The 17019-nt window shown below is 41.0% G+C and overlaps 1 protein-coding gene and 2 non-coding genes across 5 annotated transcripts; all 3 read right to left on the bottom strand.

The window, feature by feature from the left end:
• Positions 1–9902: 9902 nt before the first annotated feature.
• Positions 9903–16831, bottom strand: rpl13 (ribosomal protein L13). Of its 3 annotated transcripts, none has more exons than XM_062028287.1 (6): positions 16722–16831; positions 16166–16283; positions 15668–15809; positions 10751–10924; positions 10374–10430; positions 9903–10099 (listed from the first exon to the last, which is right to left on the bottom strand). In XM_062028287.1, exons 2-6 carry the CDS (start codon positions 16267–16269, stop codon positions 9941–9943), a joined length of 636 nt encoding a protein of 211 aa, XP_061884271.1. In that variant the 5' UTR covers positions 16270–16283; positions 16722–16831; the 3' UTR covers positions 9903–9940. The 3 variants fall into 3 exon arrangements, with proteins under 3 accessions (XP_061884271.1, XP_061884292.1, XP_061884282.1); XM_062028308.1 differs by having other exon boundaries at positions 16726–16750; XM_062028298.1 differs by having other exon boundaries at positions 16603–16741.
• LOC133642748 (small nucleolar RNA MBII-202) lies at positions 10175–10251 on the bottom strand. Its single transcript, XR_009824595.1, has one exon. It is a non-coding gene; the product is annotated as a small nucleolar RNA MBII-202 (small nucleolar RNA).
• LOC133642752 (small nucleolar RNA MBII-202) lies at positions 11000–11077 on the bottom strand. The gene has a single exon (XR_009824596.1). It is a non-coding gene; the product is annotated as a small nucleolar RNA MBII-202 (small nucleolar RNA).
• Positions 16832–17019: the final 188 nt, after the last annotated feature.

The following is a 17019-nucleotide window of genomic DNA, read 5'->3' on the forward strand; positions in this document are numbered from 1 at the left end:
GAGGAACAAGGCAATTAGGTGTGGTGATGGGGCACAGTACAGTGCTGCCAGAGCCAGCCTGAGGAGAGGTATCAGAGAGACCAAGACAGCATACCAGAAGAGAATAGAGGGACACCTCAGCAGCAACAACAAAAGGCAGGTGTGGCAGGGGGTGCAGCACATCACTGGCTACAAATCCAACAACCTCGCTGTGGCTGACGGAGACGCCTCGCTGGCAGAGGAACTGAACATCTTCTTCGCTCGCTTCGAGGTGGAGCAACCACGTGCAGTCGCATCACAACCCTCAACCCGTGACAACATCCTCATGTTGGAAGAACATGAGGTGCAGCGCACACTAAGGAGGGTGAACCCTAGGAAAGCTGTTGGACCAGATGGCGTACTAAAGACCTGTGCAGACTAGCTGGCTGTTGTCTTTACCAGGATTTTCAACCAGTCCTTGTCCCAGTGCATCGTCCCACCCTGTCTAAAGGACTCTGTTATTGTCCCACTGCCAAAAAAAATTGTAGTAAACAGCTTGAATGACTACCGTCCAGTGGCACTTACACCAATCATTATGAAGTGCTTTGAAACTCTGGTTCGGGGGCACATCACCTCAAGTCTGCCACCTGCATTGGACTCTCAACAGTTTGCGTACAGGGCCAACAGATCTACAGAGGATGCTATCGCAACAGCCCTCCACACTGCTCTGAGCCACCTAGAGCAGCAGGGGAGCTATGCAAGGCTACTCTTTGTTGATTTTAGGTCTGCGTTCAATACCATCCTCCCCACAGACTGGTGCCCAAACTGACGGGGCTGGGACTGTCTTCCTCCATCTGCCATTGGATCCTGGACTTCCTGACAAACCGCTCTCAGAGGGTGAGAGTAGGCTCCCACCTCTCAGCATCCATCAGCATCAGCTGCGTGCTAAGCCCCCTTCTCTACACCCTCTACACTCATGACTACACCCCTGCTCATGCCAGCAATACCACTATTAAATTTGCAGACGACACCACAGTAGTGGGACTCATTTGTGGGGGGGATGAGTCTGCCTACAGAAATTAAGTGGAGCGGCTGACCGGGTGGTGCAGGGAAAATAACCTGGTTCTTAACACCACCAAGACGAAGGAGCTAATCATGGACTTCTGGAAGAAAAAAAGTATAAATATTCAACCACTGTACATCAACGGGGACTATGTGGAGAGGGTCTCTTACTTCAGGTTCCTGGGCATCCAGATCAAAGAAGACCTGTCATGGAGTGCGAACACCTCAGTGACCATCAAAAAGGCACAGCAGAGACTTTACTATCTGAGATTACTTAGAAAAAAACACCTGTCACAAAAACTGCTTGTGTCTTTCGATCGCTGCTCAATAGAGAGTGTGTTGACATACTGCATGTGTGTATGGTATGCCAGCTGCACAGCGGCAGAGAGAAATGCACTTCAGAGGGTCATTAAAAACTTGGTTGAACTCCAACGTGCAGGCTTTGAGCCGGGGGGCAACAAGAATTGCCACCGCAGACTGTCGCTTCTCACTGCGTGCAACGCCAGAGTGAAAGAGAGTCCAACCCCTTTCGAGAGAACTGGTTCCAGATCCCTTCGTCGAAGTGAGTCCGACTATATCTACACGGAACCTCTCCACCTTGCGCACTAGCTCAGGCTCCTTCCCCCCAGCGAGGTGACGTTCCACGTCCCAAGAGTTAGCTTATGTAGCCGAGGATCGGACCGCCAAGTGCCCTGCCTTCGGCTGCCGCCCAGCTCACACTGCACCCGACCTCTATGGCCCCTCCCATGAGTGTTGAGCCCATTGGAGGGGGGACCCTCCTAACAACTCCTATTCAGTTTTTTTATCTTTTCATTTTCAAGTATAACATTTAGTTGCAATTACAGTTGAAAGTTTAAATTGTTGAATGGCAGTCGTGTATCATTTATGGTGTGTTGGCTAATCAGTCTTTGCTAACTCTCCTCTTTGGTTGCACCTTGAAAAGTGTTAATACTATAAGTGTACTTATTACATGCCAAAATTTTGAGGTTTTAAAATCGCCTTGTAAAATTGCTAATCCTGATCAGTATCTGGTCAATTGCAAAGCCAATGTATATTAGCAACAAGCTATCTCAGGGAATTCATTCAATTGCAACCGGACTGTTTGGTTTGTCTTAGAAGACGTTTCGCCTCTCATCCAAGTAGGCTTAATCAGTTCATGCTCATAGACTTTGCTTGGTCAGATCTCGTCTGGAATCTACAATGACCTGGATGAATGAAAACATTGACTAGCAACAAGCTAGCGCAATTTGAAAAAGTGGAGCTTTACTTTCCTTATGTTGGAGCATTTTTGTGTCAATTTCTTAGTTGGCATTGAAAATTGAAACATTGCCTAGAGGTAGTTTGGCTGAGTCCGGTCTCACTGCTGCTGGAGCGATCGCCAAGTGTAAAGAGCTAACTGAGTCGGCAACCGGGTGTGGCGTCACATGCAACCCAGGTACCGTAACAAGGCACTGTTGGATTTTACGGGAATCGGTGCCCGGTAAAACCGGCGGGATTTGGTCAGTACCAAAAAAGTACCAAATTGGGTACCCATCCCTACTCAAAATCCACTGTAAAAGTTTAATTGCAATTACACAGCAAATTACACGTTAATAATCATATTACTTTCATTTACTGTGACATATCTTTACTGTAACTGCAGAGCTGTGATTTTACAGATGATTACAATAAAGTAAAAACTAAATGCTGTAACTTTACAGTTTTTTGTTATTTACAGTCGCTTTGACAGCATACCGCCACCTGCTGTACAAGAGTGTGCAACGTAATCTACGGAACACCTTAGGACAGTGTTTTTCAACCTTTTTTGAGCCAAAGCACTTTTTTTTCTATTTAAAAAATCCCCCACTACAGAAAATGTTAACAAATGACACTCGGTACCGTATATTGACCATCCATACATTTTCTTCCGCTTATCCGAGGTCGGGTCGCAGGGGCAGCAGCCTAAGCTAAAATATGACACAATTGCACCACTAATTCTCAAAGTAGGCCTACACAGCAATTAGCTACCTGAGGCCACCAACTGATATGAAAGAGTATTACGTGGTCATTCTGCCGATCGCGAGACAGCACAGACATTCAACTACGCCACATTTCTTGCGGATTATAAATATTGGTCTGCAAAAAATATTTTTTAGGCCAAATGGGCGAAATTGCATATTTTCCCAGAGCACACCAGACAATATCTCAAGTGTGCCACGGCACAGTGGTTGAAAAGCACTGCCTTATGAGACAAATCAGTTTGAGTTTACAGTAATTTGTTGTGATATTACAGTGTTTACAGTATTTTACTGTGCAATAGCAGTTAATTGCTGTGAAATATATAGGGTATGGCCATTTTTACAGTCATCTGTTGTAATGTTGCATTACATTTGATTACAGTATTTTACTGTGAAATAAGTTCATTGCTGTTAATTATAAGAGTATCCCAAAGGTTTACATTCATGTTTGTAATGTTACAGTAGATTTTGACTAAAGTATTTTACTGTGAAAAAAATACTGTGAAATCATGGTATTTATTGTATAATGTGCTTTTCCAATTAGAAGCTAAGCTCAAATGAAACTGTTGACAGTCTTTTTTTGAATGGCATTGAATTTATGAGGCAAACTTCATAACATCAGCAAAATGGAAGAAAGGGAAAAAAAACTTTGCCGCATGATGAGATGAGCCAAATACTACTCTGTGAATACATATCTCCAGTGATAAAATACCAGATTGTGACTTCAATGTGTTACTTGTGATTGACACGGCTACAGAGAGTAAGGGTATTTATGATTTTTTTTTACTCATTATCTATTTGTGCATTTATTTAGGGTTAGGTATTCATTGAACATTTTTTAATGTTATTGTGCAACTGCATAAAACCGAGAAGTGTTGCTTTGCAGGTATTGTGGTTATGGCATATTTTTATTTATGGGCTAACCACATGCACTTTTCTTAAGAAGCAACACGTTACGCATGCATTGTTTCCACGCAGCCAGCACTGATGCTTTCTCTGCAATCCACCCACAAATGTATTATTTTCATGAATGTATCCCCGCACCGTTGCATAACACATTTTTAGACGCCGCCGACAAAAGCAAAAGCTTTTCCGGTGCTGCTGCTAGGCAGGGCGGAAGGTCACCCAAAACAAACTGGAGCAGCTGCAAATTGAGACAAAACCACAATTTGGGGACGTGTCAGTCAACGCTTATGGTGCTGAAGTGAGGGTGGGGTGGGGGGGGGGGGGGGCTTAATTGAAAGCACTATCTGCTGTTTGGGAGGAATAAACAAACGTTTACATTGGCCTTGTGTTTGTTTTCTGCACTCTGAAGCATTGGACTTGAGTGCTGCAGGCAGGATTGTTAGTCAAGTCAAGTATTTAGATGCTCAGGTTCATAATTTCATAAAAACAAGACACTCACCACGCTTTCAAGCTAATATGTGTGCAGATAAAACCACCACCTACCCCCCTACTCACTGTCTGAGCCCAGCAAGACTGCCATCTGAGGCCCTACATGGTCTCTGCTATTACACATGGGTTATCAAGCTGCACATTCTGCCCACATCAGCCCCTCCCTCCAGTTCACAGGTAGCCTGACATCCTTGTCAGTCCAGCATCCCGGAGAGCCGATGGTTCATTCGAGTGAACCCAGTGGCCTCGTGGGTACAATAATATTTATGAACATTAAGGATTTTAAGTAATTAAAAGACTCTGTTGACACCACTGTATGCTATTAAAGATGTAATTATTGGTAATCAATCTCTAGGCTTGTGTTTCATCGGACTCATAGGAAACATTATCTTGCTCATTTTCCCCCGGCATGTCGTCATCCCATTGTTTGCCGAGTTTGCGAATACTGATTTTAGGCTCCCAGTATGAGACACACAAGAAGGGATCGACCTGAATACGACACCGTACACACATTCTCATCGATTCCAAGTCACATGACCAGTCCTTCTCCATGTGGGAGCAAAGGTGTCCGCGCGAGGCACATGACTCCACTGAGACGGATGAGCACTAGTGCTGTCACAGTTATTTAGGCACAGATGCACAATCAAACAAGAGCAAAAAGGTGTGCCTTTACAAAGATAAAACCCAGTTTTGATTGACATTGTGATTATGATTGTAATTGTATACAAACCCCGTTTCCATATGAGTTGGGAAATTGTGTTAAATGTAAATATAAACGGAATACAATGATTTGCAAATCCTTTTCAACCCATATTCAATTGAATGTACTACAAAGACAACATATTTGATGTTCAAACTCATAAACTTTTTTTTTTTGCAAATAATCATTAACTTACACACGTGCCAAAGTAGTTGGGAAAGGGCATGTTCACCACTGTGTTACATGGCCTTTCCTTTTAACAACACTCAGTAAACGTTTTGGAACTGAGGAGACACATTTTTGAAGCTTCTCAGGTGGAATTCTTTCCCATTCTTGCTTGATGTACAGCTTAAGTTGTTCAACAGTCCGGGGGTCTCCGTTGTGGTATTTTAGGCTTCATAATGCGCCACACATTTTCAATGGGAGACAGGTCTGAACTACAGGCAGGCCAGTCTAGTACCCGCACTCTTTTACTATGAAGCCACGTTGATGTAACACGTGGCTTGGCATTGTCTTGCTGAAATAAGCAGGGGCGTCCATGGTAACGTTGCTTGGATGGCAACATATGTTGCTCTAAAACCTGTATGTACCTTTCAGCATTAATGGCGCCTTCACAGATGTGTAAGTTACCCATGTCTTGGGCACTAATACACCCCCATACCATCACAGATGCTGGCTTTTCAACTTTGCGCCTATAACAATCCGGATGATTATTTTCCTCTTTGGTCCGGAGGACACGACGTCCACAGTTTCCAAAAACAATTTGAAATGTGGACTCGTCAGACCACAGAACACTTTTCCACTTTGTATCAGTACATCTTCGATGAGCTCAAGCCCAGCGAAGCCGACGGCATTTCTGGGTGTTGTTGATAAACAGTTTTCGCCTTGCATAGGAGTTTTAACTTGTACTTACAGATGTAGCGACCAACTGTAGTTACTGACAGTGGGTTTCTGAAGTGTTCCTGAGCCCATGTGGTGATATCCTTTACACACTGATGTCACTTGTTGATGCAGTACAGCCTGACGGATCGAAGGTCACAGGCTTAGCTGCTTACGTGCAGTGATTTCTCCAGATTCTCGGAACCCTTTGATGATATTACGGACCGTAGATGGTGAAATCCCTAAATTCCTTGCAATAGCTGGTTGAGAAAGGTTTTTCTTAAACTGTTCAACAATTTGCTCACGCATTTGTTGACAAAGTGGTGACCCTCACCCCATCCTTGTTTGTGAATGACTGAGCATTTCATGGAATCTACTTTTATATCCAATCATGGCACCCACCTGTTCCCAATTTGCCTGTTCACCTGTGGGATGTTCCAAATAAGTGTTTGATGAGCATTCCTCAACTTTATCAGTATTTATTGCCACCTTTCCCAACTTCTTTGTCACGTGTTGCTAGCATCAAATTCTAAAGTTAATGATTTGCAAAAAAAAAAAATGTTTATCAGTTTGAACATCAAATATGTTGTCTTTGTAGCATATTCAACTGAATATGGGTTGAAAATTATTTGCAAACCATTGTATTCCGTTTATATTTACATCTAACACTTTCCCAACTCATATGGAAACGGGGTTTGTACTTTGCAGTGGTGTACAACTAGTCAATGCAACTTCTTAATCATATTAGTTGAAATATTGTGAAGTGTGGGTAAGGTTATGTTGATTGTGGTCTAATACCAGTGACCACCAAAAGCTAAGATAAAACCATCACTTGTCATTATGGATAAATGTGACATAAGATCATACCATAACGATTGGCGTAAGTCAACCTGCCTAGAAGATGTGTTCAAACTTGTTGGTCTACACCAGGGGTCGGCAACCCAAAATGTTAAAAGAGCCATATTGGACCAAAATCACAAAAAACAAATCTGTCTGGAGCCGCAAAAAATTAAAAGCCATATTACATACAGATAGTGTGTCATGAGATATAAATTGAATTAAGAGGACTTAAAGGAAACTAAATGACCTCAAATATAGCTACAGATGAGGCATAATGATGCAATATGTACATATAGCTAGCCTAAATAGCATGTTAGCATCGATTAGCTTGCAGTCATGCAGTGACCAAATATGTCAGATTAGCACTCCACACAAGTCAATAACATCAACAAAACTCACCTTTGTGTATTCACGCACAACGTTAAAAGTGTGGTGGACAAAATGAGACAGAAAAAGAAGTGGCATAAAACACGTCCTAGAAAGTCGGAGAAAGTTATACATGAAACAAACTAGGTGAGTTCAAGGACCGCCAAAATTAGTAGGACAAAACGGCGCTCGCCAAATACTCGAATCAGTGAAGCGTGTTTAATATAAACAGTGTGATTTCTAACAATTAGGGAGGTTTGTGTCATGTTTGTCCTCCTACAGAAACCATACTAAAACAAAAAATATATTTTTTTCCGTTGTCTTTTTCCATTTTTCATACATTTTTGAAAAAGCTCCAGAGAGCCACTAGGGCGGCGCTAAAGAGCCGCATGCGGCTCTAGAGCCGCGGGTTGCCGACCCCTGGTCTACACACTAAAGGAAGCAGAAAGTCAACCAATGTAGATTTGACATTAAAGCTTCAATGAGCTATATTTCCTTACACCCGTTTTAGGGACCTGACATTCAGTTCATTGTGAGAACCTAACTGTGGCTCTTGTGCCACCTACTGTCATAAAACAAGAGCTACAACAAATACATACATTGCTAGATATGTTATCTCAGTAGAGGTGCACAGAGATTTAATTGTGGAACTTTCCAAAATCCCGATGCAAGTGACAGTGCGGAACAGTAAAACTGCAGCACAGGGGCGTTTAAGCTTCATCCATTGAGGGTCACAAACAAAAAACGGCTGCAGTCACTTTTAGGGCCGCAGCTAGCATATTAGCAATATATCGATTAGTTTGTACTATTAATCGATTAACAGGCTTATTAACATGTTTGAGGGAGAATACTTAAAAGTATTTTAATGCTTGTCATCACTCTTATTTTTTCCTAATCCAAACATTGAAATAACACTTGTACATCATGTACACTTGTAGCGCCTGAACCGAAACTATGACCGCAAATTTAAAGATCCAGCACTTCATGCAGTGCGGATTTTATCAATTATTTGCTACACTAACAATCTAAGCAACAGAATATTAATCAAAGCTTTTCTATTTAAGTTAATCGATTGTTGCAGCCCTAGTCACTTCGATACATTTTCTTTAAGATGCTAAACCACCTATTATAGGTCAATATATGCTAAACCAGCAGAATACATAGCTTTGTTACAGCTGAAAAAAAATAAGTGGAACATGTAATAACTCATTGAATTAATGTTATGTTTATAGTAGGTCAAGGGCCATTTTGATCACAGTGCAGCTGTCTTAAGTTTTTTTTAATTACTTTTCTTTGTTTATATAAACTTGTCTTGTTTCAGACGAACACATGAAAGACCAGTGATGGGTTAGTTACTGAAAACCAGTAACTAGTTACAATTACTAGTTACTTTATTTCAAAAGTAACTCAGTTACTAACTCAGTTACTTACACCTAAAAGTAATGAGTTACTGTGAAAAGTAACTATTTAGCTACTTCTTTTTTCCCCCTTTAAGGCTCCCATTAATGCCCTTTTAGCGTTCATTTCAGTACTGTTATTGCACTGGAGAATAATACCATCTGTTGATCAACTTGACATGCATTTGCATCACTGAACTCAGAAAGCAATGTGGTCTACATACAACACACAAAGACAAAGATATTAAAGATTAAAGTACCAATGATTGTCACACACACTAGATGTGGTGAAATTTGTCCTCTGCATTTGACCCATCCCCTTGGGGAGCAGTGGGCAGCAGCGGCGCCGCGCCCGGGAATCATTTTGGTGATTTAACCCCCAACTCCAACCCTTGATGCTGAGTGCCAAGCAGGGAGGTAATGGGTCCCATTCTTATAGTCTTTGGTATGACTCGGCTGGGATTTGAACTCCAACCTACCGATCTCAGGGCGGACACTAACCACTAGGCCACTGAGATGGATTGTTTCAAAGGGTCAATTTATTTCAGGGCAGAAAAAATTTACAAAACTATTTTAAATAGCTGCAACATAATGGCACTTTAACTTTAAGTAGATAGGATCTTTGATCCAAGACACCACTTACATTTAACTAAAATGTTATTTTCTTTGTGCTCGACAAAAGAAAAGTAGTGAGAATGTTAAGACACTCGACTTCTGGCTTCACCATGATGTCATGTTAGTTGTTATGAGAGTAGCGTATGTGTGTGTGGCCCTTTAAAATATGACAGCATGTGGGTGAGTGACGTCAGTGAGTGAGGGAGCGGCGACAGTGAGTGCGTGCAGGTTCTCTAGCTTGGCGGATGGCTGCGTGCAATAAAGTCACAAAGTTGCAACAAACCGCCGGGCTCGTCATTCACCCTCAGCTGTAAAGACCCTCTTCCGGGTAAAGTGAAGGTTGTTAGCCCCGAAGTACGGCTCTGGAGGAACGTCCCCCCTGCGGGGAGGCGTGCTTTCTGTGGGTAGGGGAAGCACGCCTCTTCTTTTCCACCGGAGCGCTCCAATAAATCACACTCAGATCTTCAGTTTCTAGCCGATACTACATACAAATAACGTAAAATAACGCAGTAACGCATCATGCAGTAACGGTAACTGAGTTACTGTATATAAAAAAATAACGCGTTAGATTACTAGTTACCACCGAAACTAACGGCGTTACAGTAACGCGTTACTTAGTAACGCGTTAGTCCCAACACTGTGAAAGACCCATCTGAGATCAGAAAGGACCTCAATCATGACAGTTTCAGGGTAATCTTTTAAACACTTTATTTTGCAAAGTTCCAAAGTAATTACTTTTTCTTTTCCACATCCTGCTCAGCAGCCTCTTTAGCTCTCTTGGCACGGATACCAAAGAGGCGAGCATTGGCCCTGGCCATACGCAGGCTGGCGAAAGCCTTGAAGTTCTTCTCATCCTCAGAGATAACCCTTGCCTTCTCCTTCTTGTGTACCTGGAAGGACAACAACAATAAAGTTATTTTATCTAACACCTGCCCAAGCTGGTTACTAATGATGCTGAAGCCAGAGTTGTACAAAGCAGTCATCAGAAAAAGGGTTCAAAAGTTTCATCAATAATATACAGAGATTCCGGAGAATGTCATCATCTGACTGCTACAACGTGAAGCTTAGACAGGTTATTGCACTTGACTGCTGGTCAGACTTTGTGCTGCTGTCATTGCTATGGCATGGACTCTGAAGGGTGGATGTAAGAGAAGTGCAACTTACAATTCTGATGGGCATGACAGGTCCTATGAGCTGAGTGGCCATCTTCAGCTCCTCCTCCTGAAAAAATTAAAGAAAGTTAGACAATCACACCTCTAAGTGTTGCATTGATTCTGGAAAGAAAACATCCGTAACTATGACCAGTTCTAAACATAATTTTATGTAAAATGCAACTTTGGACTTTTTGGTTCACAGGAGTTCGGGTAGTGTTCATGGGTGCTGACATTGACAGCCTGACCATTTTAAGTTTTGTGAATTTAAGAGTTTACAAAAAGCTTATAACAGCTTTTTGCAGTACTACTGATTATAGTCAAGCAAACATACACATAATTTTACTATTACTAAAGTCATGTAGCATGCACACCCAATAAAACACTTACAGTGCTGTCTCCCTTCCTAGGAGCAGAAGACTTCCTAGGGAACAGGATGAGCTTAGACCGGTACTCCTTAAGGCGCTGCACATTAGCCTGGAGAGATTCTGCGGACCTATTACGACGACGAGGGTCGACAGAGATTCCAATGGTGCGGGCTGTCTTTTTGTGGATGCCGGCGGCCTGCGGAGAGGAGCAAATTGTGTTAAGACTTTTTGAGATTTGATTACAGTACACCTTGTTTTCAGAAAAAAGTGTGGTCATTTCAACAGTCATCAGAAAAAAGGGTTCAATGGATTCATCAAGAAAATACAGAGATTCCGGAGATTGTCATCATGTGACTGTTGAAATACAAAAAGGCCTACACATGCAAGTCTTAACTTGAAGTTGTGTGCAATTATTTATGCCATTTCCGGATTTATATTAAACTTGGTAACAGACAAAATCAAACGCAGAGAAAATTTGTAAATATTAGGTAACTTCCTACTTCTTAAGACTGATACTCATTAACCAATTTATATACACACTGTATTATTGGGACTATAAGGCGCACTTAAAATCCTTTAATTTTCTCAAAAAATTACAGTACGCCTTTTAACCCCTCGAAGCAATTTAATTTGGGACACTGTAATTATAAATGTGACCAGTAGATGGCAGTCTGCAGGTTGACTGACATCTGTTCAATGAATGACGCTAGCAAAAACCTGTGAGCAAGCAACACCAAAACTTTGAGGTTCAATTGAGAATATAAAACATTACACAAAGCATTCAAAATACTGTTAAAATGTTTTAGTACGACTTTGGTCAGCTATGAAGCCGCACCGCTTGATGGAAAGCAAAGCATTACAGCGAACGTAGTCAGACGTATTGTGCTTCAATGGGTATTATGGTGTGCGTATAAGAATCCAAAAATGGCACTTAGAAATTATCTGGCATTTTGTTTTGCAAAATTATCTTTTCTTACCTATTGGTAATTGCCGATGAGTTATTTGAGATGTGCAAAACTCCTGAAAATGTGCACGCTTCCGCCATTGTAGTCCATGCGAAGTCAATAAGCTTATTTTAAATCTATCCTCTTGTTGTGGGGCATTAATCCTCCGCTGTTGCAATTTCTAATATAAAGCAGCTTACAATTCTAACATATCTGTCACTAGACTTGCTAGGGACGCGCTAAAAACTACCGGTACAACAAAGATAATGAGAAGATGTGTCGAAGTGGAGTCACGTATATACGAATGCCCACAAAAAAGCGCATCCTGGAGAGACGGTATGAAAACTGCTTGACAATGGTCTGTAAAACAATATATGCAACATTTTGACCAAAGACCCATTATTACATGTTACGTAGACCACAAGGAGGTGTTTTAAAGGTAGGAAAGAAAATTCATAATATGACCATTTTATTGCACCTTATGATCCGGATCTGCTTTTTGTATGAAAAGACCTGAATAGACACGCTCATTCATTGGCAATGCGCCTTATGATCCGGTGCACTTAATAGTCTGAAAACCAAGCACACCATGATCATAACCAACAGTCAGCCAACCATCATAGAGCGACCAATAAGACAGTGGAAACATGTGAGAGCGAGTAAGAGTGAGTGACAGAGGTTGAAGGTAGATCCACCAGTAGCTCCCAAAAATATTAGGAAAAATAAATCCATTATTACATCTCTGCCCACGCCTCCCACTGAGTTACCCACAGGCACGCATTTTTAACCCTGAACACGCCTCGCCGATCTCTATGCATTCCTGCTTGTTTTCCGAAACCCGGAAATGTTCCCACATGGATGAACCAACAACAATAATTGTAATTCATATTTTGGACATAATTGTGCAGCCCTAGTGTGGGTCTTCCAAATCATTGCTAATAAACGATATTGTCAGCAATATATTGTGACCAGATTAAGCACTAAATAAAAAAGCCATATTTGACCAAAAGTACAAAAAAATCTGTCTGGAGCCGCAAAAAACTAAAAGCCTTATATAAGTGTTATATTGAAGGCAACACATGTGTCGGTATTAGCTATATTAGCCTACTATCAAATTGACTGTCACAGGCTGACGCAAATTTTCTTTGGACAGAAATGTTGAAATTTAAAAATGTATTCTACACATTGGAAAACATGTGGCTTCTCAAAAGGTGCAATAACACCTGGAAAATACTGGCTTAGAATGGGCAAAGGTATAGATGTGTGTGTCCAAGTTAAAGAAAACGACAGGCGACATCTAGGGGATTTATTACAATCTTTGTAAGCTGGATAACGTTTGCTGTGGTCTATAACGGCACACAAGCAACTATCAGAAATGCAGCCAATGTTACATACAAATATGTCATGAGACAGGCCAAGATAAAATAGAGGACATAAGTATAGGAAGTTAAATGAGCTCAAATAAACCTACAAACAAGGCATAATGATGCAATATATACATACAACTAGTCTAAATAGAATGTTTGCATCGAATAGTTTGCAGTCATGTAGTGACCCAATATGCCTGATTAGCATTTAAATCAATAACATCTACAAAGCTCACCTTTGTGTATTTGAACACAACAAAATGAGACAGGAGTGTCATAAAGCACATCTTTCTGTGGCAGCGTCGGGAAAAATTGTACATGTAAAACTACGGTGAGTTCAAGGACTGCCAAAATTAGGACAAAACGGCGTACGCCAAAAATCCTCATCAGTGTAGCATCCATCCATCCATTTCTACCGCTTTTCCCTTTTGGGGTCACAGAGGACTGGAGCCAATCTCAGCTGCATTCGGGCGGAAGGCGGGGTACACACCCTGGACAAGTCGCCACCTCATGTTTAATATAAACAGTGGGATTTCTAACAAATAGGAATGTTTGTGTCATGCTTGTCCTCCAACAGAAACTATATTAAAACCAAAATGGAAAGTTTTCCCTCATCGCTTTCCTTTTTTTACACATTTTTGAAAAAGCTCCAGGGAGCCACTAGGGCGACGCTGAAGAGCCGCGTGTTGCTGAGTTCAAAGACTGGAAAAGGCAGGCAAAAAAAATTTTCAGCGGCGGATTGATAACACAGCTAAGTAGCCCTCTGCTGCTTTACTAAAAGCTGGCCGTGATGTCCTGCTGCTCCTACATCATCGCGTCTTGGCTTGTCATTTATTCCAGATTATAAATCATGCCTCTCATTTTATTATTAGGAGGATTTAGCCATACATTTTGAATTTGTTAATTTGTGACATTTAATTAATACCTAGAGATGGAGACAAACAACCAAAGTAGGTGTCAGAGGACTTTTCCTTGTTAACCCTTCGTGGGCATCATGATTAATGCTTCATTTAAACGGGACGATATGACCATAGTATCAGTTGTCATTCCAGTGAGCGCAGACATTGTGCAGTAAGCTATTGTATGATGTGGTAGATTGTATTGCTCGTTTCCAACACTTAGCAATAATGCTACATGATGCTTATTGTTTCACTAAAGCTGGATCTGTTTAGCAGAGCTTCTAAAACTTGTAGCACATCCTCATATTCAGGCTCAAGAGTATACATTACTGGATCATAATTTTTCCAAAAGTAATCGTCGTTGGCTCTCAAAGTCTGCATTATTTGCATTGTTGTTGAATCATATTGCCCTTACAGTTTGAGATCAAAATATTCCCACAAGGGTACGTTTGATTTTATAATATTGGTTCCTCTTCATTTTTGTTACTTTGCAGAACTTCCTCCATGATTGAAGCGAGAGACGGACATACACGGACACAGCAATTACTCGATGCTGGTAAAGTTAAAACTAATCTACATTTACTGTGCAATTCATTGACTTATTGACTATCAGCTAAAGCCGAACAGTAATTTTATCTTTTGAAGGAGTCATATTACTTTTTTCTACATTTAAACATTTAAAACGTTCCTTGTGGTCTAAATTACCGGTACATGTAATGGTGGTTCTTTAACTAAAATTTAGCAGATTGTGTTTTACAGATCATTTGCAAGTCACTTTCTGACCGTCTTTTCAGGATGCTCCATTTTGACTGTTTCTGCACCCCGTCAAGCAATGATGTACTTTTTAGCACCTCCATATGGAATCTACTGACAGACATAAGTTAGAACTATATCCTACTTAGCATTAGAAATGGCAACAACGAAGGAAGCATGTGCATGTATGAGCCAGTCTGCCCCACAACAAGAGGATAAAAAAAAAGAATGAATTTGGTGTCTACAGCGTCGGACTTGACTAAGCAGAGCTGTTCAGGTAAAACATTACTTATCCATAATTGGAGATAGTCGCTGCCGTAACTAGCGACAAACACATCACTAGCTACTTAAGTTCCAACCGGCTTGTTTGGAGGAAGTATGGATGAAGGCAAGATTGTTATTCATAGATATCTCCACCATTCCTACATGGTTTGATTTAAAATGTTTGAGATGCATGGGGATCCTAATTACACATAAACTGATACCAAAGAAAAGTAACAAAAATTGGTTTTGTGTCCTTAGGCAAGACACTTTACCCACATGCTCCCAGTGTCACACACACTGGTTTAAATGTAGCTTGAAGATGTAGATAATGGGTGTCACTGTGTAAAGCGTTTTGACTTTCAAGAAAAAAAGTGCTATATAAATATATTCACTTCAAGCCAGCTAACGATTAGCGCTTTAGCTGCATCTCAAGGAAATGTTGCATCATCACCATGCCATGTATTTTTTAAAGCGCGATAATCACTATCATAAGCTGTTCAAAATTTTAGACCAATTTCACCGGGGTTTACCATAACAGTAATCGTTACATTGCCAATTCAGAATTACATTGTCTTCAATATTGGGAAACTTGCATTCAATAACTTGCACACAATAGGTTTAAGGTAATTATTTTGACACTGCTATAATTTAAAGTTTAGAGATGAAGATGTATACTTTGTCTTCCAGGCTCCGATCGATTTACAAGATTTACCTTGAGTTCCTCGAGGCTGAAACCACGTCCAACACGGACCTTGGTGTGGTATCTGATGGTAGGACACCTGACCTGAGGCCTCAGCGGTCCAGCGACTGGACGGGGAGCGATGCGGCGGGCCTTAGCCTGGCGTGCCTTTCGTCTGAGAAAAGACAACTGTCAACTTTCAATAGACTAAAGAACAATCATACATGGCCAACATTAATCCTGTTGACATTTTCCATGAACCCAGACATCCAAATTCTTTACTGACAACAGAAATGGTGTAACTTAGTAGTAAATCCACTACACCATATTTATAAACATTTATGCACAGACCAAACTAAACTCATAGGCTTCTAGATGTTCATGCCTTCCGCTTACATTACACGCAAAAGATGATTAACATTACCTAGGTCTACCTAATTACAGCCCTTTTGATATAAATGTGCGTAAATGGCTATAAATATAATACAATGTTACTGCAGTGCAAGCTTGAAACCAACAAGATGTACTCACCTGCGGAGCTTCCTGGCTGGCTGGTTGAACCAAGTACGCACTCTTTTCTGCCAGTCTTTGTGGAAGTGGGGGTTCAAGATCATTCCATTTCGGTTGGGGGCCATGTTTGCCTACTTCCCTGAAACACAACGATTCGCCGACATGAGCTAGCTACCATACCGGTACTATTGTGCATCTTGATCTTCACTGAGCAATGGCTGACAGCCACGCTTGCAAGCGATTCACCAGGAGGCATTAAGTAACAAATACAATACACCATTGTAGCAGTTACTAACAGAAACCCATTTAAGCTTGATTTCTCATTATCATTTTAATAACCCTTCTGATAATAGTCACATTTAGCATTACTATTAGCAGACACGCTACAGCGAATGGACATCTCTACAAAAACAGATGCTTCAAGAGACATACAAAACTTAAAGTACGACAATATTCACCTCAAACCAAAGGTGACAACATGCGCTACTGAATAGTCAAAATTGGACGCATGTTCAGTGCACCTATGTGTAGGATTGATTGAGATAATAGTAAAATATGTGGAAGAAGCTTCCCATACCTACGAGGGAGGAAGATGGCCGAAAGGAAAAAGGAAGTATCGTAGCGGTGGATTGTGGGATATGTGTCAACTAACCAATCACCGAGCAGCAGTCTTATCAGAGCCAGTACGTCACTACCGGCTGCAAACTGTTACATTTTGGATTATTAAAGTGTTTGAACGTTAAAGCAACGACAACATATTAATTGGGTGAATTTCAAAGTTATGATTTTAGTTTTTAAAAATAATAATCAATGATTGACCCTTAGACTCACATATAAGGACATTTGGCGAGTTCGCTATAAACCAAAAGTTGATT

The sequence above is a fragment of the Entelurus aequoreus genome, linkage group LG02 (assembly GCF_033978785.1).
Source record: "Entelurus aequoreus isolate RoL-2023_Sb linkage group LG02, RoL_Eaeq_v1.1, whole genome shotgun sequence".
Classification (NCBI taxonomy): Eukaryota; Metazoa; Chordata; class Actinopteri; order Syngnathiformes; family Syngnathidae; genus Entelurus; species Entelurus aequoreus.